The following is a 25,009-nucleotide window of genomic DNA, read 5'->3' as shown; positions in this document are numbered from 1 at the left end:
AGCCCTCCCCGCCGGGACCGCTACCGACCCCCGGCAGTCCCCTCACTCGGGGTTGGGGGGAGATCGCCCCGCCCAGCACGGGGGGCCCGCATGACAGACACGCAGGTCAGCCAATCGTCTTTCAGCGCTCGCAAACAGGGGGCCCAATCGCAGTGGGCAGCGGCTGTGCTAGAGGGGCTGCCGGGATATGTAGTCCGGCCAAAGGGCGGGCCAATGGCCCTGGCGGGGGAAGACTACGTATCCCGACAGGCAGCGCGGCGCACGGCCAGGATCCCGGGGGGGAAGGGGAAGGGAGAGCGTTCGCCGCGGGATGCGCGCACGGTATTGCCGTCATCCTGTTCGGCAGGGTTTTGGGAGGGTTTGCGCTCTATCGCAGCAGGTTATGGAGCGCCGATGGGTGGCGGCAGCCGGGGGTGAAGCAGTCCCCGTAGCAGGTTTGCCTCAGAGCTTTGCACCGGCAAGCATTTAGGCACGCACGTGTTTCAAGGACCGCGAAGGCGTGTCAGAGGCGGAACCTGGGATGTGTCCTTAAGTACGCGCGTCAGCGGGAAGGGAAGAACTGTCGGCGCTTGGGAAACATAGTCCCGTCACCACTCGGGATAAAGGAGGGACTGGGGCGGGGGGAGAAATCCCTGGAATTGTTGCTCACATGGAGCAGCAGTTCCGCGGTGTTTTCATCCAAGTTAAGGGCAGGGGATTGTGCAGGGGCTGATGAACCTGGAGAAGAGAAGGCTCGGGGGGAAATCTTACCATTATATATATCCGGACTTTGATATGTGCCTAGAGAGAAGGTGCAGTGAGCATGGAGCCAGGGTGTTCTCGGAGGTGCCCGATGGCGGTATCAGAGGCAAGGGACTCGAAACACAGGAGGTTCCCACCGAAAATCAGGAAGCACGTTTTTTATTGTTAGGGAGTCCAGGGAGGTTGTGGACATGCTGTCCTTGGGAATATTCGGAAGCTCCCTGGACACGGGGCAGGCTGGGTAGCTCTCTCTGGGTGGGCCTGCTTGGCTGGTGGGGGCTGGACCAGATGGTCCCTGCCAAGCTCAGCCGTTCTGTGATTAAGTGTAGTCTGCCACTAAAGAGGCTGGTATCGCTGTTTCCCTTGCTTTTCCTGCAGGGGAAGGGGAAAAAAAATAAAAAAGGTGCTGTTTATGATAAATCTTAATTTTCAGCCTAGTCAGTTCCTTGATCTACTTCACCTCTTGGCAGAGAAGAGGAGAAGAAAACAAGGGCAGAACTGTTTGGAGCTGTCACATTGAAGCAATCATGAAATTCAAATTTTGAGTATACAGAAAGGCAAAACAATACTTGGGAGTAAATTAGCAACAGGACATTGGGCCTACAAAGGGTCTTGCATAATTATTTTTAGCTTCTCACATACGCATTTCCCACTCTAAAATTCAGATGTCAAAACTGAAGATAAATGCAGAACAAGCTATTCTTATGCCACAGAAAGACACAGAAACCACTTCTGAGTCTTGGAATAGAGTCTGGGCTGGCTCACCAACACCATCCATTGACAGCTCTCTTATTTGTAAAGAATCTGATTTCTTCATCTGACATCCCTTTTTCTGGGACTGCTGCTTTAAAACTTGCATTTACCTGTACCTTTGAAGGAAGACCAGTCTCTTTTTTCCCATAAAGTCCTTTCTGCAAGGAGACTGCACTGCCATTGTTCAGTAGGGTGGACAGGCCTGGACTGCTTCATGCAGCTGCTTCCTCCAGGCCTTTGGCACCCTTGTGAACAATGTATCTGCTGAAATCAGCACTACCTGTAATAAATATGAGTCTTGACTTCTCTAAGTACTTGAGGCCTCCACCCACCATAACTGATGGGTTCAAAGAAAATAGTTCTGCCAGTGCCTTTTATGTTGTTGGAGGGGTTTTTGTTTGTTTTGTTTTTACATTAACTGCCACTTCAGCTTCCCATCCCATTCTGTTGTCACTCATTATGGTCTCCCATTTTCCTGTGAATGGGCATGTCACATCTGTTTGCTTTATTTCTATCTAAATTTTGATCTCCAGAAGTTGGCTAGATCTTATTTTTCCATCTTGAGATGTTGGGTGTCTCTGACAATGACTGCATCTAAGATCAGAATGAACCAGAATCAGAACTGCAACTTTGGTGTTTTAGACTTTGGTACAGCTATATTCACACACTGAATGCCAAGATTGATTGAAAGTCACAGCACTGCCTTTTATCTTTTAGAAGCTGTTTTTTCCACTGGCTCCAAATGAACTCTGGCTACAGGAAACAGATTGTGAAACTGGCTCCAAGGCCTAAACTTCAGATTTCAGCCCTTTGTTTTATAGATTTTAATGTAGTACTTGGGGAATAGTGATGAGGATGGCTTTATTTTTTTTCCAAACCAAATCTCTGCAGTTTTCTGATACCAGGTCAAGCTTCTTTATGCACTGCAAGACATTGTGGAAATCAAGGTCAAAGGCTACCAGTGGAATTAATCAGAGCCCAGAGTTAGGGGAATGTGTTTGTTTGATTTGCATGTTCACTGACTGAAGTTAATATGCTTGTTTTTGATCCCTAAAGAATGGATAAGAGAGAGGCACAATTATGAAGGAAACAATCTGGCAACTCATCCAGAATTACAGCAGTTGAGTTTTCAAAATGATAAGCTGAAGAAAAACAAATTTGTGGCTGTTTTAAACCTCAGTATTTCCTTCCTTCATGATTTATCAACTTCCTTTTTTTTTTTTTTAACTAGATAAGAGCTTCTCTAGCTGTATGAAGATGACATCCAACAGCAGAATTATTTTTGAAAATACAATATCTAGTAATTGTATTCATGTCCCTTCTAAGATACAAGATCAAAAATCTATTATATTTACTTTTAAAAGTTCATTCAAGTTTCTGTAAGTCACAAAAGAGCACTTTACTCCAGAATGTATTTAGTCAAATACTGGAGAAATAATAATAACACAGTAAAACTTGTGCAGTCTAGAAGGAACTGCTTTTTAAATCACTTTCCTTCAACTGTTTTCCTTTACACCTGATTTTGTTAAGGCTTACTTCATTCGAATTGCTAAATACCTAGAATGGGATGACTCTTCAAAAAGTTCACCCTCCCTTTGTAGATCTGTGTTTTGGCATGTTGCCACAGTAATTGGCACTCCAGAGTAAAATGCATTTTTCTTCACAGCTACCCTCTGGGAAAACAAAGTTCTGTGACTGCAAAGAGACACCAAAAAGCCAGAGGCTACTCCTCTAGTGCCTTTGAAACCAGGCTCAAGCTTGGTGGCAATCCCAAACCATTCTGTTTGGGACAAGATGTGGCCTTTTTTTGCTTCTGAGCATGTTTGTATATCTAATGGGTTCTGCCATATTATGTGTTGCAGGTGTACATTTGCACCAAACCCTGGCACCCTGCCTCCTCAGGGGTCACAAATACAGCAGAGATGGGTAAATTAGACCCCAGCTTCTTCTTAGGAGACCAAATCTTCCATGCAGAAAGTCTGTGGAATAGTTCATGGTGAAGAGTGGGGTGTTTTGAGAAGAGTTGGGCTGTGAACTAGAACTAGGTCAGAGCTACAGGCCACTTGAAGTCCTGCTGGATTCTGCCAACTCTCTGACTACACTCAACTATGTAAGTGAGTCCTGAAACACTGAGGACTAGGAAAACATGGGTAAACTAAAAGTGCAGTTCTGAAAAGCTCCTCTGAGCAGCCACCTGAACTCTTTGTTAATCTGTTTTTGGGTAGAAGTGTTCAGAATTGCCCCAAACTGGGCACCTTGGAACCTGTGTCCCCTTTGTTCCCATTTGTGATCTAGGAAGTAGGTGGAGCAGCTGTATGAGAGGTCCTGCTGAGTGGAACCAAGCCCAACAAGTCAGGTTCTTCTATTGTAGCCACAGATGGCTGCAGTGCCTGGCAGAGTTTGGTAGAGTGCTCACCTTCAGTACAGTAACCCAGGGATTAAAGAATTGCCTTTTAGCTCAAAGGCATTTACATCAGCACCTCTTAACTACCAGGAGAGTGTCCCAGGTGCTCAGGAGGATTGCAAAATGGAAGGGAGGCATTCATCATCTCAGTTGTTGAATTTGTGCCCTATTGGAAAGGATGGCAAACGTGTGGCACTAGTGTGAACTAGAAGGAAGGAGACATAGGGATCTGTAGGCACTTATTTCTGGATTCTGATAACTTTTCCCAAGACAGTGTTTTTTTTTTTTATCCAGGGACTATTTACTACAGAAATGCATAAATTAACCCCAGGACCCTGTTTTGATGATTGAACTAGATAAGACACCTCCTTGTTTTACTCTTTTGCCTCAGCTGCCTTGTCCTTATTTGAGACTTACATACTTTTTGGAACAGGGTCATAACTTCAAACGAAAAGGTGGTGACTCCCTGTTTCCTTCCTGCTCTTCCTCCTCCCAGTCTAGCATGGTGGTCAGGGATGAGGCATGAATGCTCCCCAGCAACTCCCACTTCCTGGCCAATGCTCTGGCCACTGGGTAGCAGCACAGAGAATGAGGACACTGTTTCCTCCAGCTGCACTTTAAAAGAAAAGGAACATTGCTTATTGGGAATTTCATATCTGCTGACAGCCCGAAAGGCCCTTTAAGCACCTTTGGCAGGCTGTTAACACCGACCTTGGTGTTTTCCAGCAACAACACAAAGAAAAATGCTGTGACCAGCAGCCACATGAACTGAAGTCACAGACCAGAAAAGCTACAGGACCTCTTTATTCATTGTTTTAAAGAACAGATTTTGGCACTTACTGCTAGAAGAGGACTCCAAATTCTGAGTCCAAAGAAGATAAAGGTGCCAAGCACCAGGGTGGGACTTCACCCACGGCTGTGTTCAGAGTTTCCTCACCCTGAACCGAAGATCTTGTTAGCTCCTCACTGAGTGTGCTGCTTGTTTTGGATCTATAGCTGCATTTCTTTTTCATGCAGGGAATGTAAGCCTATCATTGCCACAATCAGCCCTGAGCCTGAAAGGCTTGTGTATCCTGAAACATCAGTCCCTTACCAGTCCCAACCCTCTGATTTATTAAGGTCACATAGAACGGCAAGAATTGAAGTCAAGAACCCAGAAATCCACTGAATTTCCTTGCACTCAGAAACTGCATATAATTAATAGGAAAAAAATGCCTATTAAAAACTTTATGTTCAATTGAAGTTTGTTTTCTATCTACAACATTGCATGGGATTTTGTAGCATCTTACTCACATTTGTTTTTTCTGTACCTCCAAAGCCATGCAAGTTTAAATATACAGATTAAATGAAACAAGTAATGCCTTTGACTGTTTTAAGTTTCCCCAGGCAATTTGGGGCAGAAGTAGTGATAAAACCATTTCTGCACATTGGAATACTCATTATACCATATGATATTCAAACTATTTGGCATGAATACCTAAAATATTGTGCCTGTTCAGGATGTGCAACATGGATGTTAGATTATTCTGAGTCGTATAAACAGATGATATTTTTAAAAATCATTCTTCAACAAAATAGGTCTCCAAAATAAGATCGAGGAGTTGCTCTAATTCAGATCTGCTTTTATTTTTTCTGCATATTAGAAGACAACTATTTCAGAAAAAATAGGATTTTGGGAATAATTTCTTGCCTGGAATGAAACTTATCTTTTCCTTTTCCTTGCTAACTTTGTTCTTTTTTTTCTCATTCTGTTAGGCTTCCTGACGTACAAATGCAGAATGGAGTTTTTGTTCCTTCCCAGGTGCCTAGCTATCAGTAGCACAGGTATATACGAAAAAAATGTGGGGTGTGGTAATTGGTAAAAAGAGACAAATCCTATAAATAATTACCCTCTTTGTGTTTCTCTGCTCATCCATGTCAAGCTTTTGCAGTTATCTGTCTAAAATCTACCTCCTACTCCATCTTCAGGCTAGGTTAAAGGATAGTGGATGGAGAGACTGACACTTTCTCCGAAAGTATTGGTAAAAACAAAAGTTTACTTTAAAAATAAATTCCAAGGCAGCAGTGGGGACACAATCTGTGTGTTTCATCTGCCTAAAGGGCAAGTTGCAACGTTCAAAACCATCTTTCAGTGATACCATTAGATATTTGAGACATAAAAAGTGAAAAGTATCATGCAATAAAAGAGTTTATTGCGAATGAATCAACACCTGCAACACCTTCTTACATTTCTTCACTATGATTGTCATTTCAACCCACCCTTTTATTTGCCCTGCCCTACCCTAATATGCCTTTTCCTTTTTGCATTTGCCTTTCTAATATCTAATTCTGCCTGTGCACAGATGAAGTCTTTTATACTGGAGTCAGTACCCTTGAAAACCTTCCCTTTACACAACAGCAAATCTTTTTTTTTTTTTCCCAAGGGTCTATAGCCAAAGCCAAAGAAATTCCTTCCTGCTTTCCAGTCTATCAGGACAGACTAAACTAAAGAAACTACATATGGAAGACAGTGTGATGGCATCAGCAGGAAATGAGTGGGCAAAAAAGTAGCCTTTTACATTCTTCATGTAGGGTACTGAGGAGAACACCTTAAATTTCCATATCAGTCAGTATACTAAGAGCAAACAGTATCTCTTGGAACTGGATTTTAAGTATAAAAGGAGGAAACTTGATAGTTAATCTTGGTTGGGGGGGATTGGAAATGGGTATTTTTACTTTGGAAAAATCCTAGATTTTTATGCTAGAAGAGGGAGTAGGAGAAAAAGAAAACCAAATGGCAAAGGGCAAGGAACAAAGTTATAGGATCATGTAAATACAACAAAGAGAAAGGAGATGAGGGACAAACCCCAAATGTAACAGAAGATACATGAAAGAAGAGGAACAGAACTGTGGGTAAAGTGAGGAAGTATGTTAGTGACTCTTTATAGTATTTGGGTTTTGTTTGATGCTTATTGCAAAAAAGATTATGTTTAATTACTTTGGACTGATTCAAGATATATAAATGTAATATTTTGATAGCACTGTATTACAGGCTAAATGTTTTCATGCTAAGATAGCAATTATTACTAGATGGGAATTTGCAGTCTTGGTCCTTTAAATGCTAAGTTCAGTTATCATCTGCATGTAGAGGTTAAAGCAATTTACACCAACTAGATTTCCCCACCAAGGATTGTGAGTGTATCATGTGCTTTTGGATGAAGGCCCAATTGGACGAGGAATTTGGTCTGCTGTACTCATTGAAGAAAACAGCAAAACTCTAATAACATTTTGACCCAAGTTTGCATGCTTGATATGCTGCCAGGTTAGCATCTATTCCCCAAAAATTTGTTAAAAAAATCACGGGTTATTTCTCCACCAGGTTATTTCTTTGTCTTGTTCACAAAATACTCATGTAACTCATTCCATTTTCTTTCTTCCTTTTCTTTTTTTTCTTTCTTCCTTTTCTCTCTAGTAAACAGGAAGTAGAGAAATATCGGTGTGAATGCTTAGAAATTAAATGCTGACACAGTGAAAATTCTTAGGAGTTTTGGGCATTTGTTGGGTTGGGTTGTTTGTGGTTCAGGGTTTTTTTTTTAATTAAAATTCCAGGTTTTATCCTACTTGACAGTACATATGGTATCATAAGAAAACAGAGAATGCCACTTATTTTCCTTTTCTTCCAAGAATGAAAAACAATGATGGTATCAAAGTTCTCCATAAGACTTGATATTCAGGAACAGATGGGATTTGCTACAGTAGTATCAGAGAAGAGACTGGAAATTTAACCTTTATGTATCCAGTTCTGAGACTGCCAATGTGTATCTCTTAGTTTGTACAACAAACTGCCTCCCATGGATTTGGCTGCCTCAGTTTTTCAAAACACTCCCAGGTTCCTTAATTTTTCTAATAAATTTTTTTATTTGCATTTGCTGTGAACTTATTTGAAGTGGAACTTGACAAAACTTCAAAAACTCTTGTAAATGCTTTATTGATTCAGTGAGGTTTCACTTCCTATTAGTTTTGCAGCTGCCACCATTTCATGTCTAACCCACTTGTATTAGAAGAGGCATGGGGGTATCAGCTGCTTAGATATGTTCTGAGCATTGTCATGTGTTTCAGGTTAAACTGATTAAAGTGGTTGTGTCAGGATGCTAGAGACTGGGTGTTCCCAAAACAACAATGTAGTTTGCCCACAACATTATTTATTTAATTTTTTTTCCTCTCTCCCTTCTCTGTGGAAGGGCTGTTCTTTGTCTGCTGGGAATAAAACTGAGTGTTGCAGCATAGCTAGTACAGCTGACCAAGCTTTTCTCCCAGTTCTCAAAGGAAAGTGAAAGGGGAAAAAATGCACCAGTTTGGATTGTGTCACAAAAATGGCCTCTTGCGTAACCTTTAGCTAGCAAGGCTTGGCTCAAGTAGACAAGGCAGCAGCCAGAATTTTGGGGGCTTCTCAGTACAGTGCTGGGGCAGTTCTCTAGAACTTCTGTTATGTCAGATAAACACTGAATCAGTCTTTGGTTCCTCTAAGACGTTGTTTTCAGTTATCAAAAAAACCCGCTATAAATTGTGCATGCCCAGCAGGTCAGGCCAGAAGATGGATATCTTTGTATTTCTTTCTGAAAAATGCTTTGATCTGCTTTTTCTTTTTCCTCTCTGAAGGTGTTTTGACAGCATCTCCTTCTTTAGTTCTAAAAGATTGTCCTCACAGCAATTTGAATGAACCAGTGTCCCTGTGAGATAGCAAACATCAGAGAATTTAGTGGAAGTGTCCCTTACATTATCACATTATTCATTTAGTGTGTCTTTTGGGAGATTGTTAAGCCAGCATTATTCCCTGAGTCTGCTATTGTTTACATGTAGAAAAAGCTTTTCCATACGCTGCTTTACAGTATAAGACATAATTGTATGTGTGGCAAAATGTTTCTGGACTTTCCAGGAGACAAGGTTTTGAAACTTTGTAATGAGGTGGCTTGCATTGGAGGGGAGAAACACAGAGGAGGGGAGGAGGATGATGAAGAAGCCATAAGTGGTCTTTGTGTAATACTTGGGATTTCAGTTGTGTTCAGTAATTCTCCATTGTTAGTATACTTGCTTGGGCCAGACAGCAGTAACTAAAATGTCAGTTGATTTTTACAGCAACCCGATCCAGTAATCTGGCATTTACTGCAGGCCATATTCAGCAAAAGTAAATAGAAATGGTATAAAGGTAAATCGTATTAGTACTTAGATGAATGTGATAAAATGGGAAATTCTGTGTTTATCTTAAGGTACCAAACTCCAGTTGGCTTGCTATCTCCTGAGGCATGAATGTACAGGCACATATATAGGCATGGAGCTGATGGTGGGATTGCTCCCCAGCATACTTTGTGCAAGCTCCCTCTCAGCCTGCATGTGATGGTGAGCCAAGAGGCAGAAGTGGTACCACTGAAGGGACCAGCTATTCTCATGTTCACATCCCAGGGCTGAACACTCCAGCTGCAGCAAGGCAAGGGGTGAGCAGAGCATTTGCATTAAAGCAGTGCTGTCACAGAGCTAATGTGCTATGTCTGGCATCATTCACCATGCACAGGGTTGCAAATGTGTGGCACAGAACTCCGTGAGCCTCCTAGCTGGCTTGCCCAGGCTGATGTTTAATCACAGAATATTCCCAGTTGGAAGGGACCCATGGTAAGCCCGTGGGTGCAGCTAAGTTACCCCATGCTTGATGCAGCCAGTGTTGGAACCGGTTCCTTTGTACTTTTCTGGGTAAAATAACACCAGGTATCTGAGCATCACTACTGCATCCACCAGCACAGGCTGTGCCATTTCCTGTTAAAAAACCCAAAGGGCCAGTGTTGACTCCAGATATGACCTGCACAACACATGTTCTTCACCCTGCTCACCGCAGCAGTGTAGGCTGCTGGGGTGGGAGTGAGGCATTTCTTCCTTCTTCCCCTTCCTTCTGCATGTAACTGGGGTATTTTGTCAGCCTCTGTTAAATATGCATACTTCTCCCTTGGCTCTTGCCCAAGCTCAAAGGAGTGCACTGCCTTCCTCAACCAAGGGCTTGTCCAAACAACGATATTCTGGCTGCTTTAATGAGTGTTGTTCAAGTGCTAAATCCCCCTAAGCCTTGTGGAGTTACATTAGTACAAACATTGCTGTTTGGGAAGCAATATCTGCTTTAAGGCACCTCTCTAGGGCTGTGTACCAGGTGTCCATGGCAGCGGCACCATGGAATAAGAGTGGTTTAAGCTTGATGTATAAAACTTTTTAAAAAGCAAACCTTGTTGTGATGGTTTTATAGAATCTTAAATACTTGGGGGGGAAAAGTTGTGGTAAGACAGTTGACGTTCAAGCATACGTCAAACTACTTAATTATTTCCTGATACATTTATTGTTGCAGTGGGCTGGAAGTGCCCAGGATGTTTGGGGATGTCTTGCTGGTATAGAGTGACCTGGTCCTTTTCCTGGCATGCATCTCCTTGCCTGAGGTCTGCAGTGTTGTAGACGTTCCTTCTGTGCAGTTTGGTTGCTATAAACTCTATTTACCTGCTGAGATACTAGAACTTGTCTACACCAGAGCACCTCTACCAGAGTAATTATGCTGACACAGCCTCAAAGCACTATAGCAACCATGCCCTCAGCTGCCCCACACAGTCTCTGTATCTGAGGAAGCTGTGGTAAAGCAAGGCATCTGTAACTGTGTCTGCAGCAGAGTTTCTGCAAACACAGGTGTCTTGATCCTGTGGTGTTTTCTTACACACCCTTTGCTGAGCCTGTGCTCTTAGGAGCAGCCTGGGGAGCTCCCCCCTCCAGTTGGAGGGTGTTTATTATCCCCTGCTGTGCTGGCAAAGTTGTGGGGTTTTGTGCTGAAGCCCACACCGGATTAGCTGGATCACCACCACCAGGCAGGTGAGCTGGCTGCTTCTCTTTCACTTCCCTTTGGTTTCACTTGCAGAACTAAAAGGGCTTTGTTTCCCTTTCTGCCAAATAAGTGTACCCCATACCCCCCCACCTGTGTATTACTGAGCTTGTCCACAAACTCTCAAATTTTCTGCTGCTTTATTCCCTCCCTTATTCATTATTTGCTTCGGATCACTGCCCTCCTTACAACCGTCCACAGAACCATCTCCTTGGAAACAGCAAAACTTGTTTATGTGACAGTAATAGGGAAAGTAATTGATGTGTAGCTGTGCAGGCATGCAGGGCAGCCATGTTCTACTGAAGGATGTTGGAAAAGCAAGTCTCCACTTACACTGACTGCCAGAATGTTGGATGGTGTGAGGAAAAACCACCTTCTTCCTCTGCTGTTTCCAAAGTTGCCTTTTATCCACAGCAGTGATAGGAAACTTCTTGCCTGTGCATATATTCATTTTTATGCTTGTCTTTTTCATCACCAATAGGAAGGGATTCAATAGCAGGAGGAAAATTTTTAAGTCTTGCTTATCTCTTATTTTCTGGAACTCCGTGCTGATGCACTATGCCATGCATGGACCTTTTCCTCTCTTGTCTTGGCCCTTATCACCTCTGTGGCCACAGGACTTTCTCATCCGTGTTTTGAGGTTTCTGCTGCTCTCTGCTTTGTGCCTTTCACTGCTATTGCCCCTTGTGCTGTTGGACATGGTCGATAGACCTGGCCAGCTGTTAAGGTCCCTTTATGGTCTTTCCCAGCCCTTCAGGAGAAAGGTAGGGAGACCCATAAACAGCTTTAGTGACCATAAATGTGGTGGGGTCACCAGATGGGACCTCTTCTAAGTGATGGTGGGATGCCTGGCTGGCTGCTGCTGCCAACCCAGAGCTGAGAGCTTGTGGCCTGGCTTTGAGTAGGATGGCCTCAGGGCCCCATGGAGAAGTCTTTGGAAAAGACCTGTGGCTCGAGGGTAGCCTGGATAGACTCCTTCTTTGGGGCCAGGGGGCTGCTCCAAATGGTGTGAGCTCAGGAGTGTTAGCACACAAAAGTGGTGGTTGGGAGGCCCCAAGCAAGCCCTGGTGAAGAGATGCCCATGTTGACATCTCTGTGATGACAGGTTGGAGAAAAAAAGGATTTCTGCTTGCCTTCATTTTAGTGCATACCTTGAAGAGGCAATGTGACTGGAAGATGATTTTTTTGGTTTTATTATACAGCCTTTGGAACAGGCTGAAAGAGCTGCAAGTGCTCCTAGAAGATATTTTTGTTATTGAAAACTTTTTTCCCCTGTTTGCCACCCAGTATGAATGGCTTCTTCTGGGGTGTGCTTCATCAGCAGGCTCTAGTCTTGGATCTGTTTCTTCCTTGTGTTACTAGATACCTCCTTTGGGTGGTTTTCTTGGGGACTAAAATCTGTAAATAGCCTTACCCAAGCAGGAAGACTGTTCCAGTTGCATGCCTTGTATTTTAAACATGAGTGATAGAACAGTCATAATTGCTGAACCTTCAAATAAGTTGTTTTTCTATTAGCTTAAGCTGTATAGACTCTTCACTTCTTGCAGTCTATCAAGTGAAATGCCTGATACTACTTTGATAGGGAACTGCAGGATGATTTCAAACTTGCTTTAACTTCACAGAGGTTGTATTAGCCTAAAGCATTTTCTGCACATTTCACTGTCCACGTCTTGAGTATCTAGAGAAATTGCTATTTGACAGAGTGTGAACTGTCTTCAAATGTGCTTCACATAAAACAAAGAATGTGAAAGGGTGGAATGGAAAGGGAGTGAAGAAACAGGACTTAATACATGCGCCTAATAATGGAGATAATACTGGGGATATTGTATATTAAATATCCTCCTGTTATCTCAACACTAAATGTGAAGAACTGTGTCTTTGTTATGTAATAATGGTACATTACTTACCATATTTAATTTGGTTTTACATCCAGAAAGATGAGGAGAAGAGCACTAAGGAGGCTGCGAATGGAAACAGGCTGTAAAACCTGGAATGCTTGGTCTGCAGGGAGCACTTAGAGTCAAGACATTGAAGTCTGTAAAACAGTTAGTAGAAAATGCTCTTAATACTTGGGTTTTAAAAGGACAAAAATCAGCATAAGTTATTAGAAAGCACCTAGAAAAATCTTGGAAAATTTTGCTTGGTCAAAGGAAGCTATGTTTAGTGTTATGAAAAACATTAAAAGAGAGGATTCTTCTGGTGGGGTGTGGATATTGTTGTTATTATTGTTATTGTTATTTATTTATTTGTTTTCTTATTTATTTATTTATTTTGGTATTCTTGGTCTGGTTTGATATAAACAGAGCCAGGGACAGCCCACTGACATACTTTTGAAAGAGTCTGTTAAAGAAATAATGTCATTAAATGTCTCTCTCTCTACAGGCTATGGATTCTGAATCAAAGAACAGTTTCATAGGAAGCTTTCTTCAGCCACCAGATGTGATGCTTCCTGAAGCCTTTGTTTATATAGAATCAAAGAAGTTGACAGGTGCTGCTGGTGGCAGGCCTTCTTTCCCAAATAACCAAGGTATAGCCAAAATATGCCCTTAACATGGTCTTTTTAATTGTTCCATGTGAAATCTCTTGAGCAAACTCCCCATCCTATTTGACTGAGTTCAATGACTTGCTGCAATTATCAGTCTGACATTGAGACAGGATGTATATGTGTCCTGAGGGAGTAGTCTCCCTGAAGTCATACATCTAGAATGGAAACCTCTGCAAGTCTTGTAACATCCTTGTAAACTTTGGCTTTGAAATTTGTTTAACTTAAAATTGTCAGACTTCCTCTGAAAGCAAAGGAGAATGCTTCAAACTCAGTAGTTCATGACTTCAAATACAGTAAAAAAAAAAAGATCATTAGTATGGTACACTGACCTGAAATTTGCTTTGCATAGTGCTATTTGATGTCTTGTAGCTTAAAATCACTTCTAAGTGTTTGTTTTTGTTGTTTTTTTTTTTTTTGTGTGATATGTTTCCTTGGGCAAACTTTTGAACAATTCAGACTCCCAGGAAAGCTAGCAGCATGAAAGTTAGTCCTTATGAGATATGGTTGTTGTGTGACTTAAAGGGTGACTACTTTCTGGAGTTCACAAGGCAAAATGCTCAGTGGCTTAACATATCTGGAGAGCCTGGGGAATCTTAAGGATACCCATACTTAGACTTACTATCATGGACAACTTTGCTACATTGCACAGACATAGTCTGTAAGTGTGCATGTGATCATTGTTCTTCACCTGAAAAATCTGTGATTTCTGTGGTCTTATGTCATGAAGAAGATGGGCTTTTTTTGGATTATGTGATAAGTGATAAGTTTAGTGCTATGTACTTAAGTGGTTAAGGCAATGTTTGGCATACCAATAGAAAGATGGAAAAGGTGGTCCCACTTCATCCTTCTGCTTTCTGGTATTTGCTTTTTGTTTTGTTTTGAGTTTTTGTTTGATGTTTGTTTGGTTTTTGCTGTTGTGTGGTTTTATTTGGTTTGGGGGAGTTTTTGTTTGTTTTTTTAATGGATCTATGATGCAATGGTGAAAGTTGCTAAGGAGGTAGCAATATTTGATGGTATTCTTTTGATTAGAGAGTTTGGAATAGAGAAACTGTTAATTATAAAATGTCAGAAAATAAGCTTGAGTTGTTACAGAACATGTCTTAAGCCTCACAGGTGTGTATGCTTTATGGACATAAAGCTAGCAGAATTTTTCTTGTAGCTGAAAATGCAGCTTTTATTTTTGGTAGAATTTGACACATACTGATTTGAGGCTGAAAGCAAAATCTTCTAGACTTGTTTCTATGGTTTAAAGAATCATCAAATACAAAATGCTAGAGGTTGAAACATTACCTTTTGAAACAATAAAGTATTTAAAAATGTGTTCTTTGCTGAATTGTCCTTTGTATCTAATTTTTCTTCCTGTTCTGAGCATGTTTTCCCTTCTTAATCTGTCCAGACCAGTTGCTTTACACTGAAACTTGTGACTTCACTTGGATACCTGTGTTCTCTGCTTCTATTTAAAGAGAGCTCCCAGGATTTATAATATTCTATTTGCTATGATTTATTTGAGCTTCATACCTCAGTTATGCAGGAAACACATTTATTTTCTCCTATATATGTTCTGCATATGCTGGTGTACAACTGGGGAATATAGTTAATTTTGGGAGTGATTCTAGGAAGAAAATTTAGGTATTTTATTGTAACATGAAGTGTTTTCTAATAATGATAAACATCATCAAAATACTGTTACTTAAGGTGTAGCTGTTGTGTTGTTTGCTAGCTGTAGTGGCAGCCCTGAAAGCTCTGCAAGAAAAAATCTACCATCTAGAGCTGGAGAAGTCACAGGCTGAAGATAAACTGTTCAGCCTCTCCAGAGCAGCTGCTCAGTACAAGAAGGTCTTAGAGCACAAATCCTATGAGAAGGATGCAGCACATCAGGAGCTGATGCAACAGAGGAAAGGTATTTCTTTTGGGTGATAAGGTGTAGCCACAGCAACACTAAGACTGTATAATCCAGGGAGTGTTTTGTTTTGAAAAACTGCTAATTAGTGCAGCCCCCTTGTGTTTTTTTGCTTCAGAACTGAGGAGGGACAGGAGCTTGATAATTGTGGATCAAGTTGAGATATTTTTTTACATATATCAACTGAGTATTGCATAAGCCATAAAGCAATTTTAAAGACTAAGCATTTTTCTGGTGGTATGTTTAACTCCTACAGTAAGCAAGCAGCTGCTTACATAACACTGCTAACTTGAGAAAAGATAGGAGAAGAAAAGAGTCTCCTTTCTCAGATTCTGGTTAGGTATCTGCTGATACAAATCAAAGTAACTGCAGTGTTCATGTCTTTGGAATTCAAATTAGGGATTAGCTTTGAGAAAACATTTTGATTCTCATGTCTTATATATAAAATACATTTTAACCACATGACTTGTTCAGACTAACAAAACTGTTCTTGCCTGTTTTGAAGACAGAGAATTCCTCAATGAAATGACAGGCTGGCTATAAAATGTGTAGCTCCATTTGCTGTACTGAATGTCTTGTTTCTCTCCGTAGATGCAAGTGTGCAGTTAAATGCAGCACAATCCCGCTGCTCCCTGCTGGAGAAACAGCTGGATTACATGAGAAAAATGGTTTCCAGTGCAGAACTGGAAAAGAAAATGATTTTAGAACAACAGGTGAAGCCCTTTAACATAATAATAAAGTAGTGACATGGTTCAAAAGTATAGAAATGTGCAGGATCCAAAGTTTTTTGTGGTCATTGTTTTTCCTCAGCTCTGCTCAGGCTGCTAGCAAACAGAAGCAATTTAGTGTATGGCTGATGACAACCATTCAATGAATTGTATGAAAAGCTCCCTGGGTGGAACTCCTAATGAGCAAAACCATGCTAATACTTGTACACTTGGTAGACAAAAAAGCTGCTGGAAACTTAAGTTGTCTTTGTCTGCCTGGTATTTTTCATCACTTTGCAATTTAAAAAATATGGAATTTAAACTAATTAAACACCTTTACTCTGGTGTGGGGTGGTTTGGTGGTTTTTTTTCTGTCTGAAACAATTTCAGTCAGTTGCCAACTCCATTCTTGCTTTTTTTTTCCAGGCTCAGTTTCACAAAGAGGAAGATCAGAACCGGTTGGAACTGCGTGCAAAACTTGAAAAGCTTGAAATGCTAGAAAAAGAGTGTGTTAAACTTACTGCTACTCAGAGAATTGCTGAAGTAAGCGTGCATGGAACGACAGTCTGAAAGTCATTTAGTATCATTTTGTGGCATACTGTTAATAGGACTAAGTTTTGTAAAAGTTACCTCTCTTAATAGCATACCTGACTGAACGCCACTTTGGCTTCATGTGTATGAGCCTTTTTTCAGTCTGAGCTTTAAAAATTCCTACAGTCCAGTTTTATCCCTACATTACAGTTGTGAGCTCTTCCAGACTTCTGATTCAGCATGACAAATTGAAGTGGGACTAATCATTCTTGCCTTCAAATTCAGGACAAGATCAAACATTTAGAAGAAAAGCTGTGTAAAGAAGAGCATCAGCATAAGCTATTACAAGATAAAACTGCTCAGGTAGACTGAAAAGATTTTATTTTATCTTATTTTTTAGTACTGAAGAAAGCTATTCTCTCTGTTAAAAATGCCCTTCTTGTTTTATTACATTTTAACTCCTCATGTTTATTACCCAGGCAGAACTCCTGAAATACTACCTAGATCAGTTATAAGCTACATATTAGAAAGCTTGCCAGATGTATTGCATATCTCAATGAAGGAAGATTCTACTTGGGTTTGTACTAGCAATACTGTTCATCAGCCTCAACACTGCTCTAAGTGACTCAGGTAGAAAATTAATTTCTAGAAAATCTGTAACTGAATCAGATTAACTTAATTTTCAGTAACTTGAAAGTGGTCACTTATGAAACCTTATATCCCAAGTGAGGTTGGTTATTCTGTTTGTCATTATGTTAAGATCTGTAGAAATCTAATACATAGGGCTGTACTTGGAAAAACCTTAATCAGTGGTACTTCGTTCATGAAATGAGATCTTGTATAATTCATTATTTTCTGAAGCCATAATCAGTTTGCTGGGCCAGCATCTATTGGAGAGAGGAGTATTTGTCAAAGAGAGCAAATGATGAAACCTTGTGTTACAGGGGCAAGGTAGTCATATTCCAAACCTCACTTTGTGCATAAGTAGCAGCCAGCCACTGCAAGAGAGACCAGTTGTGGGGGAATTCCTTTGAGGTGGGGTGGGGGCTGCAGTGCTGAAGGGTAATATTGGAAGAATGTGAGCAAAGCCTTAATTTAATTCATCACTGCTGTAAGCTCTTATACCTCATCCAAGGATGATGGGTTTTCATCAATCCAGGAAGCTTTAAATAACATGCAGATTTGTAGCCCAGATGTCTGACCACCTCCAGAATTCAGCATAATGACACAGTTGGAAGCTTGCAGGTTTTTTGGTTTCTTGCTTAAACTGCTTGCTGCTGCAGAGCAAAAGGCCTAGTACAGAGATTATATCTTCTGTGAAACATGGTAAGAATGACTCTCCCAGAGAAGATAGTCTAAACATTTCCTCGAGTAAGGATTTAGATGCAGTAAACTGAGTCCTAAAGTAGTGTTAGTACCATCTTAATACACTGCAGGATGGATTTAGGTCTGTTGGATCTGGACTGGGAAGCGCAGGGTGTGGTGTGGTTCACTTCCTCTTGATGACAGAAAAGCCAGAATATTCTCACTTTAGTGGAGGACCTCCAGCGTTGTTTAGCTGGAACAATGCAGCTAAACACATGCCAAAACAAAGTCCTTGTCCTATGTTTAATTAGGAATGATTATCATCCTGTTTGTCATGGGCCTTGATAGCAACTTTGAACCACCAAGCAATATGAGGATTGTCCAGCAGGTTTGACCTCAATGTAACACACACAGGCTTAGTTCTTTCTGTCCCCAGATTGTAAGAGCCAAATGTTCATATAATTTGGATTTTATGATCAGATCCTCAGCATGTGGCAGGATTGGCTTATCTCAGTTGCTGGTTGTCACAGTGGAAAAATACAGCTGCTGCTGCAGCTGAATATGAAAATGAGAAATACTAAGACAGAGCTGCAAGATCTGCCTGATACCCTGCCTTCCTAGTAATCTGTTCAGTTTTTAAGAGTAGCTTATGCCTTCCAAGCAGGACAATTAATAGTGCCCTTAATTGGTTCTTATCCATGCATGAAACAGAGAATTAATTAAACATTTGTATTTCATACTTGTAATATTACATTAAATGGCTGTTTTCCTTTTTGCTTACTGCCACAGCTTCAAGCAGGATTTGATATAAACAGAATTTTGGTATCTTCAGTAGCATCTCAACATGAACCTGAAAAGGGAAATGGGAAGAACAAAAACTCTAGGAAGGTAGTGTGGAAATTTTTATTACCATACTGTTGCTGATAGCATCTGAGTTGCACAGAGACTGGAATTAGTGAAAAATGGTGATGTAAGAGCCACTTGACTCATCTGCTGCACTTTACTCCACTTCTAAAATGAAAAACAGTGCTAAATGACTCTTTTTCCTCATTTTTTTTTTCTTTGCTTCATTAATTAAAATGGTACTGGGGCTGGTAGGACATCACTGGAAAATCTTGCCTTACTAGCTTGACAATTACCTCCATTAAAGTCTTGGTGCCATCCCCCATGTCCTGTCTTAGCTGCCTTTCAGTTTACCTGACAAAATTAGTTTCCAAAGGAGTTTTAGCTCAGCATCTTAAGATGGTGTGTTTTGGGGGGGATTACTGAAATCAAGAGAATTTATTTTGCAACACTTGTTCCAGATCAATCAAAATTTTGCAATTGTGGTTTTGAAAACTGAAGTGAACAAGATTCAATTCCTTTGATGTTAGCCTAATTGTTAAACAATCTTCTACATGTATACGGAGTAAAATTTACTTGTGTCAGCTATTGGAAAGTCTTACTTGTTCACATACAGGAGGGAAAATATTTTTTTTTAAAAGCAGAAGAAAACTTAGGTGATGCATTTCACTGTATTGTACTGTGTATTTACTTGAATTTTATTTACTAAAAAAAGTTTAAGATTGTACTCTTGAGTCAGTAGATTGGAATTTCTTGTCTTATATTTTCTTATGGCTCCTATGGCAGAGAAATCCAACAATGAAGAAAATGCACCTTTCACAATTACATGTAAAGGCTGGTGAACTACCTTTTGTGGCTGGGAAGGTAGGTGAAAATCACTGTTCTCACTAAAGTGACATCTACAGTTTGAGTAAGGCTGTGTAGTTGTTAATTACCTCTGTAAGCCACTGATAACTCTTCTTTAAGTCTGTCAGCTCCAGCCATTCTGTCAGTGCAAACGTACAAAGTGTGTTGCACATTATGAAGCATCGCAATCCATGTATTTCATCGCGAAGACAAGGAGGAGATACAGCTGGGATTTCAGGACACAGTGCACTTTCAAAATCTCTGTCCTCTTGTTCTACATCACCCAGGAGCTTTTCAAACCTTCTGTTGGCCTTACAAGATGAGCTGGGACAAATGAGCTCGTGAGTACCCATCGCTGGTGTGTGAATAAACGTGACTTCAGCAGTAGCCCTGAGAAGTGATGGGGTGCTATAATCGAACCTAGCCTGTTCTAGCTATGGGACTATTTGTTAACAGAATAATCTGAGTAGGCTTGACTAGTAGGATTTTTCTCATTCAAAAAATTCTTTCTGTCCTGGTGTTTCACGGGTCTTGTTTTTCTGCTTCCACATCCTGTATTTAAACAACCTGCTGCTGAAGTAGCAGCTGCAGCAAATTGAAAAACCTTTCAGACCTGTGCTTTTTAGACATTTTAAACATGCAAACAAACAGAGTAAACCAAAATTTTTCTCCTGGAGAAGGCTGCAAAGGTGGTGCCAATATTGAGTAGGCCTGCAGGCTGGAGTAAGTCTGGGTGGTGGGATGGGTTAGTACAGCTCTGGCATGAACAGTCCTGTCACAACGTCTCTCCTGTTCCTTTGTACTCACTCTGTGTTCTTTCCTTAGTGGTGTACCTGCCAGGCTTTTGTGCTGAGTCAGTCCGGTGCTCATACCCTTTGCTTGTTGATAGCAGGAGAACTTGCTGGTCCTGTGAGGGGGTTGGGAAAGAGGGACAGTCTCCTGCCAGAAAATGGGCAGGGTGGGGATGAAGCTAACACTTCAGATGGGAGTGTATGTATCTTTCTAGCCATGCAGGTAAATGTGGATTACAGCCTGTTGTGTTCTTGGGCATTTTCCCATTAATGCAGGCTTGTGGGACTGTGAGCCAAAGCTCTGTAGCTGGCCATAGCAGACATGTTAACACGATGAGCTGGGATTTGAACAGAGGAGGATGTGCTGATTAAACCAGTTAGGATGTTGATGCTGATTTGAAATCCTTGATGTGGTAAAATTTAAGCTGGCAAGCAATCTCATGTTCAAAAAGCAATGCCTGGCTTACTCATGGCAGTTCAAGGACAGGTATTTTTTTTTTTTTTTAACAGCAACAACCAGTTGCTTCACTTAAACTGTCAAGGAGAAGCAGTTACTTAGAAGTCAGAAAAGAAGCTCTTAACTTTGTAAAAGGATTACTTATCTAAGAGGGGGTCTCTAGCTTCAACTTGTTCGGGTATCTGGTTATCAAGATCAACACAATTTCTTTTACTTAATCTGGTTAGTTTAATTAAGTAGCCCACTTTGCTGTAAATCTTTTTGAGTAGAATATTTTAATTTGAATAATTTGTCAGAAAAATTGTAACTTGAATGCACTAGTTCAAAAAATACTTTTGCCTATTACACTAAGCCTTCAACGTCTGCACGAAATTGGGCAGGAAGTGAAAATGTTGTACTGCATAGCTGCTTTTCACTTTCAAAAATCTCATTTTGCACACTATTACACATGTAGTTGTTGTGCCTGTGGGAAAAGGGAGAAGTAAGATGGACATCAGCTAAAATTTGGAAATTGAGAAAATCAGACTCATGGGAAAACCTTTTCCCTTTCTCATGTTAATATAGTCCACATTACTGCGTATTGTGTGAGAGTGGAAATAATGCTGAATTGCTGTACTCTGCACAAAAATGGCTAGGAATTTCTGCAGGAAGAAATCCCGGAGACAATATTGTGAATACTTATATTGCCATTCCTGTCTTTAATAGTGAGCATCAAGAACTTCTGCAGCAGATACAGGAGACTCAAGACTCCCAAGCTCATGAAGACCTGGAACAGGAGCTGGATTGCCTTGTAAAACAAATGGAGGTGAAAGGAAAACAAATATCCAAGCTGAAAAAGCATCAGGCTACTGTAAGAATGAAACGTAAACTCTCTAGCGACTAACATTTTTGGTGAAAGACTGCCACAACTCTGCCTCCTGTTGCCATCAGCTGGAATGTCACTGGAATGTTTTAAACCAAGATGTTCCAGTATGGGTGATTAAAAATTAGACTGCTGGCTCGTATTTTTGTACCTCCAATTTCTTCATTTGATCAAGAAAAAGTGCTTACAACTGGCAGTTAGGAATGTATGCTGGTGGGAAAGCTTTCTGCCCTGTGGCAGTTCTGCAATACAGAGCTGGGTTGCACTGTCTGTCACTTCTGCTCACTGTGTTAAGACAAACTGTTGAAATTTCATTCCTTTATATCCTGTCCCTCAGGGGAATGAGAAAAGAGAAGCTGTAATTCTTGTACAGACTGGATTAAGTGCCTTTTATATTACTGAAACATTGAAGCTTTTTTCTTACCTAATCTGTTGACCAGAGCTTCTCCAAAATCATAGCTGGGCAAGCCTTTCAGTTTTGTTTAACCCTTAAACTGTCTTCATTCTGTCAGTATTTAGTTTAGAGCCATAGATAACAATTTTTAAATATGCCCATATAAAATCCCTCTTCTGTAGTAGAACAGACTCTTTTGTAGCAATTTGGTTTGGGCATATGATTAAACATTCAATCCATAATTCTGTCTGATTGTTTTCTGTTTTTTCATCTTATGTTTCAAGATAAATACTCACTTGAGAACCTTGCTTATACAGGAAACAAAACAAAACTCAATGTGAGACCTTATGAAAAGAGGAGGTTATAGTTAATTTAAATCTGACCAGTTTTATTCATATTCATTTTTGATGGATTTTACTCACTTAAACTTTTTATTGTCCCTATAATTGCAAGCATAGAGGTGCTTTATGTCATAGCAGATGTGTCAGACGTGCATGTTAGCAATATGGACAAAGGGCATTGTTTGCTGAGTCCTCACTGCTTCTCTTGGCAATGTCAGCTGTTTTTTTGATAACAACATTTATGATATTTTGATAATAACAACTACAGTGTTGCCTCAAAATCTTGCTGACTTCATTCTTAGGAACCTAAGACAGTGGACAACAACTGCACCTTTGTTTCTTTCTTTTGCATATTTTTATGGCCACAGTTTGCCTTTGTTTTGGGATGATGAAGTGTAGCATATACAATAAGGTGCAACCTTGTTGTCATCTTTGCCTCTTACCAGTGTGCAGATCTTCTGGCAAGTCCTTTGTGCTCTGGTACAGCCTGGTCAGAACACAACCCTTAGGGTCATGCTGTAATAGTGCTGTCTGTATGATTACTGTCCATCATGCCCTGGTCATCAATACAGGCCATTCCTCTAACTCCTTGGCCCATAAGTTGTTGGGTTTTTTTCTAGTGCTTTTGCACACAGACATTTCCATTTGTATTTTGTACAGACCAATCTTAATATTTCTAATGCATATTTCTTTTTCTAGAACCTGCCATACTAAAAGTGCCATGCTAATCTTTGTGTTTCACAGTTACTAATATGATCTAAAATGCAATTAAAGTTAATTATTTTTGGAAATGGACTTAAAGCCTAAATTGGCATTTGGAATGCTACCAGCTTAATTTTATCTTTGGGAAGTGACCTTTTCATGCCAAGTACAAGTCAAGACTCATTATTTGACATTTAAAAAAAATCTTTAGCAATTAACCCTATTTATTCTGTTTTCTACTTTTGTTAAGGAGGCTTCAAAGTAAGCTGCTTAGATCCAGTAACTGATAATTAACAGTACACATTTTAGAGGTTTATTAGTTGTTTGGTTTTTTTATTAGGGTAGTAAAATCTGAAATGGAAAGAGACTGTTGTAAATATAGATTATTAAGAGATGATATTCCAGCTCTCTCAAGCAAGCATTTTTATGTTAGGGAGCAGTGGGATTCAACAGCCAGTTGTGTGTGGGTAAGGTCAGTTTTCTGTGGTGGTTTCTGTGTGGGCAAGGTCAATTTTCTGTTACAGTGAGACGACTGTGCAAGGTTACTAAGTTTAAACTTTTCTTCTTTTTTAATGTCTCTTAGTCATCTGTAGTTTGGAATACTGTAGAAGTCCAGTCAGCTCTACAGCTGTGGCTCTTTGGAGTATGTAACATGCTAAGTAGTCTTTTTTTTTTTCCTAGGTGCAGAAATTAAAAACTCAGAAATTGAAGCAAGGGGCAATTCATGTCAAACTAAAGTGTGGTGAACAAAAGGAAGCAAAGCAGATTGCAGTCACTGTAAAGGAAAGTATGTCTAACCCTTGTCCTGGGCAGAAAAGCAGAAGTTCTCTTCAGCTGCTAAAAGCTGTGAGGAAACTTCAGCTATCTCTGAAAAAAGATGATGTCATCTGAGAAGAATAGTTCTGAAGTTTGCTCTGTTTGAAGTTTTTGAAGTTGTCTGACATCTAGTAAGTCTTTAGGTACAAAATGCCTTTTAAAAATAAACTGGATATAGTAGATATACATTCTAAAATGCCTACTCTCCAGTAGGTCAGGTTGTTCACCTTAGAATTAACTTTCATGTAGTGTAGCTATAATTCATCTACACTTCCTTGTAATAAAGTGATTTAATGGACTAATGAAATGTTATTATTTGTTAACTTGTCTAATAAAATTTTATACCTTTTTTACACTTAAAATAGTATGTGATCTTTGGTGTCCTATTTCCCCGCCTGCCTAAGAGATATTTAGAGCTTGCTTTTCCAGAATGAGTTGTGCTAGTGCTTCTGTAAAAATAAAAACAAAGGCCTTCCTTTCTGTAATAACTGAAGATTAATATCACTGTGAATGAGGCAGAAGAGGTATTGTCTCTTTATTTATATGTGTTTTCATTATTATTATTACTTTATAAGATCTATTGACAGTATTAGGGACAGCTGGGGTCTGGAAGCACAGCCCATGACTTGGTTTAGTCACAAGAATATGGGAGTGTTCTTGATATGTGCATGGGAGGGGCCACTGCCAAACACTTGAGTGCTTGTCTTGTCTTTAACAACACCTGCTTCTAGCACAGTATGCAGTGACTGAGGAGGAGACTGTCATAGAGGAGACCTTCAGCCATGTACCTGTTACAAATCTGCTTATTTATGGATTATTTCTAGCTTAGAAAAGCACATTGTATGCTTAAAGCTGCTTAGACAAAATTTGAAGCATGATATTTTTGCATGGTGCAGTTAGCTTTTCTGAGATAGGTTTATGCATTTTGATACTGGTATTACTGATACAAATAGGGATAGGGTACGTAAATCTCTCTGGCTCCCTCTGTGCCTTGACCTGGTATTTTACTGGATTGGCTGATTCTGGCTAGAGAATCCTGGGGAGAGTGGGTTAATTTGGAGCTGGAGAAGCAGCTCCACTTGGGCAGGAGCTGTGGTGGAGGGCTGCAACTTTGGGTCTGTCAACCAGGGACTGGATGGGGCAGATGCCATTTAAACAATGGCAGCATTGAATAGTCAAGTCTTCAAA

General features: G+C 40.4%; 1 protein-coding gene across 1 annotated transcript; it reads left to right on the top strand.

Annotated features, from left to right (window-relative positions):
- The first annotated feature begins 225 nt into the window (after window positions 1–225).
- Window positions 226–24,103, top strand: CEP57L1 (centrosomal protein 57 like 1). Its single transcript, XM_088053034.1, has 13 exons — window positions 226–321; window positions 5,654–5,722; window positions 12,715–12,826; window positions 13,164–13,308; window positions 15,047–15,226; window positions 15,818–15,939; window positions 16,360–16,476; window positions 16,750–16,827; window positions 18,559–18,657; window positions 19,399–19,476; window positions 19,579–19,799; window positions 21,412–21,556; window positions 23,687–24,103. The coding sequence occupies exons 4-13, from the start codon at window positions 13,167–13,169 to the stop codon at window positions 23,894–23,896; spliced, it is 1,392 nt and encodes a 463-aa protein (XP_087909160.1). The 5' UTR covers window positions 226–321; window positions 5,654–5,722; window positions 12,715–12,826; window positions 13,164–13,166; the 3' UTR covers window positions 23,897–24,103.
- Window positions 24,104–25,009: the final 906 nt, after the last annotated feature.

This window comes from Pseudopodoces humilis, chromosome 3, assembly GCF_049639895.1.
Source record: "Pseudopodoces humilis isolate 2021_Gansu_Grassland_sample_001 chromosome 3, ASM4963989v1, whole genome shotgun sequence".
NCBI classification, from domain to species: Eukaryota; Metazoa; Chordata; class Aves; order Passeriformes; family Paridae; genus Pseudopodoces; species Pseudopodoces humilis.
The sequence above is the reverse complement of the archived record's forward strand: the minus strand, read 5'-3'. Positions and strand labels throughout refer to the sequence as shown.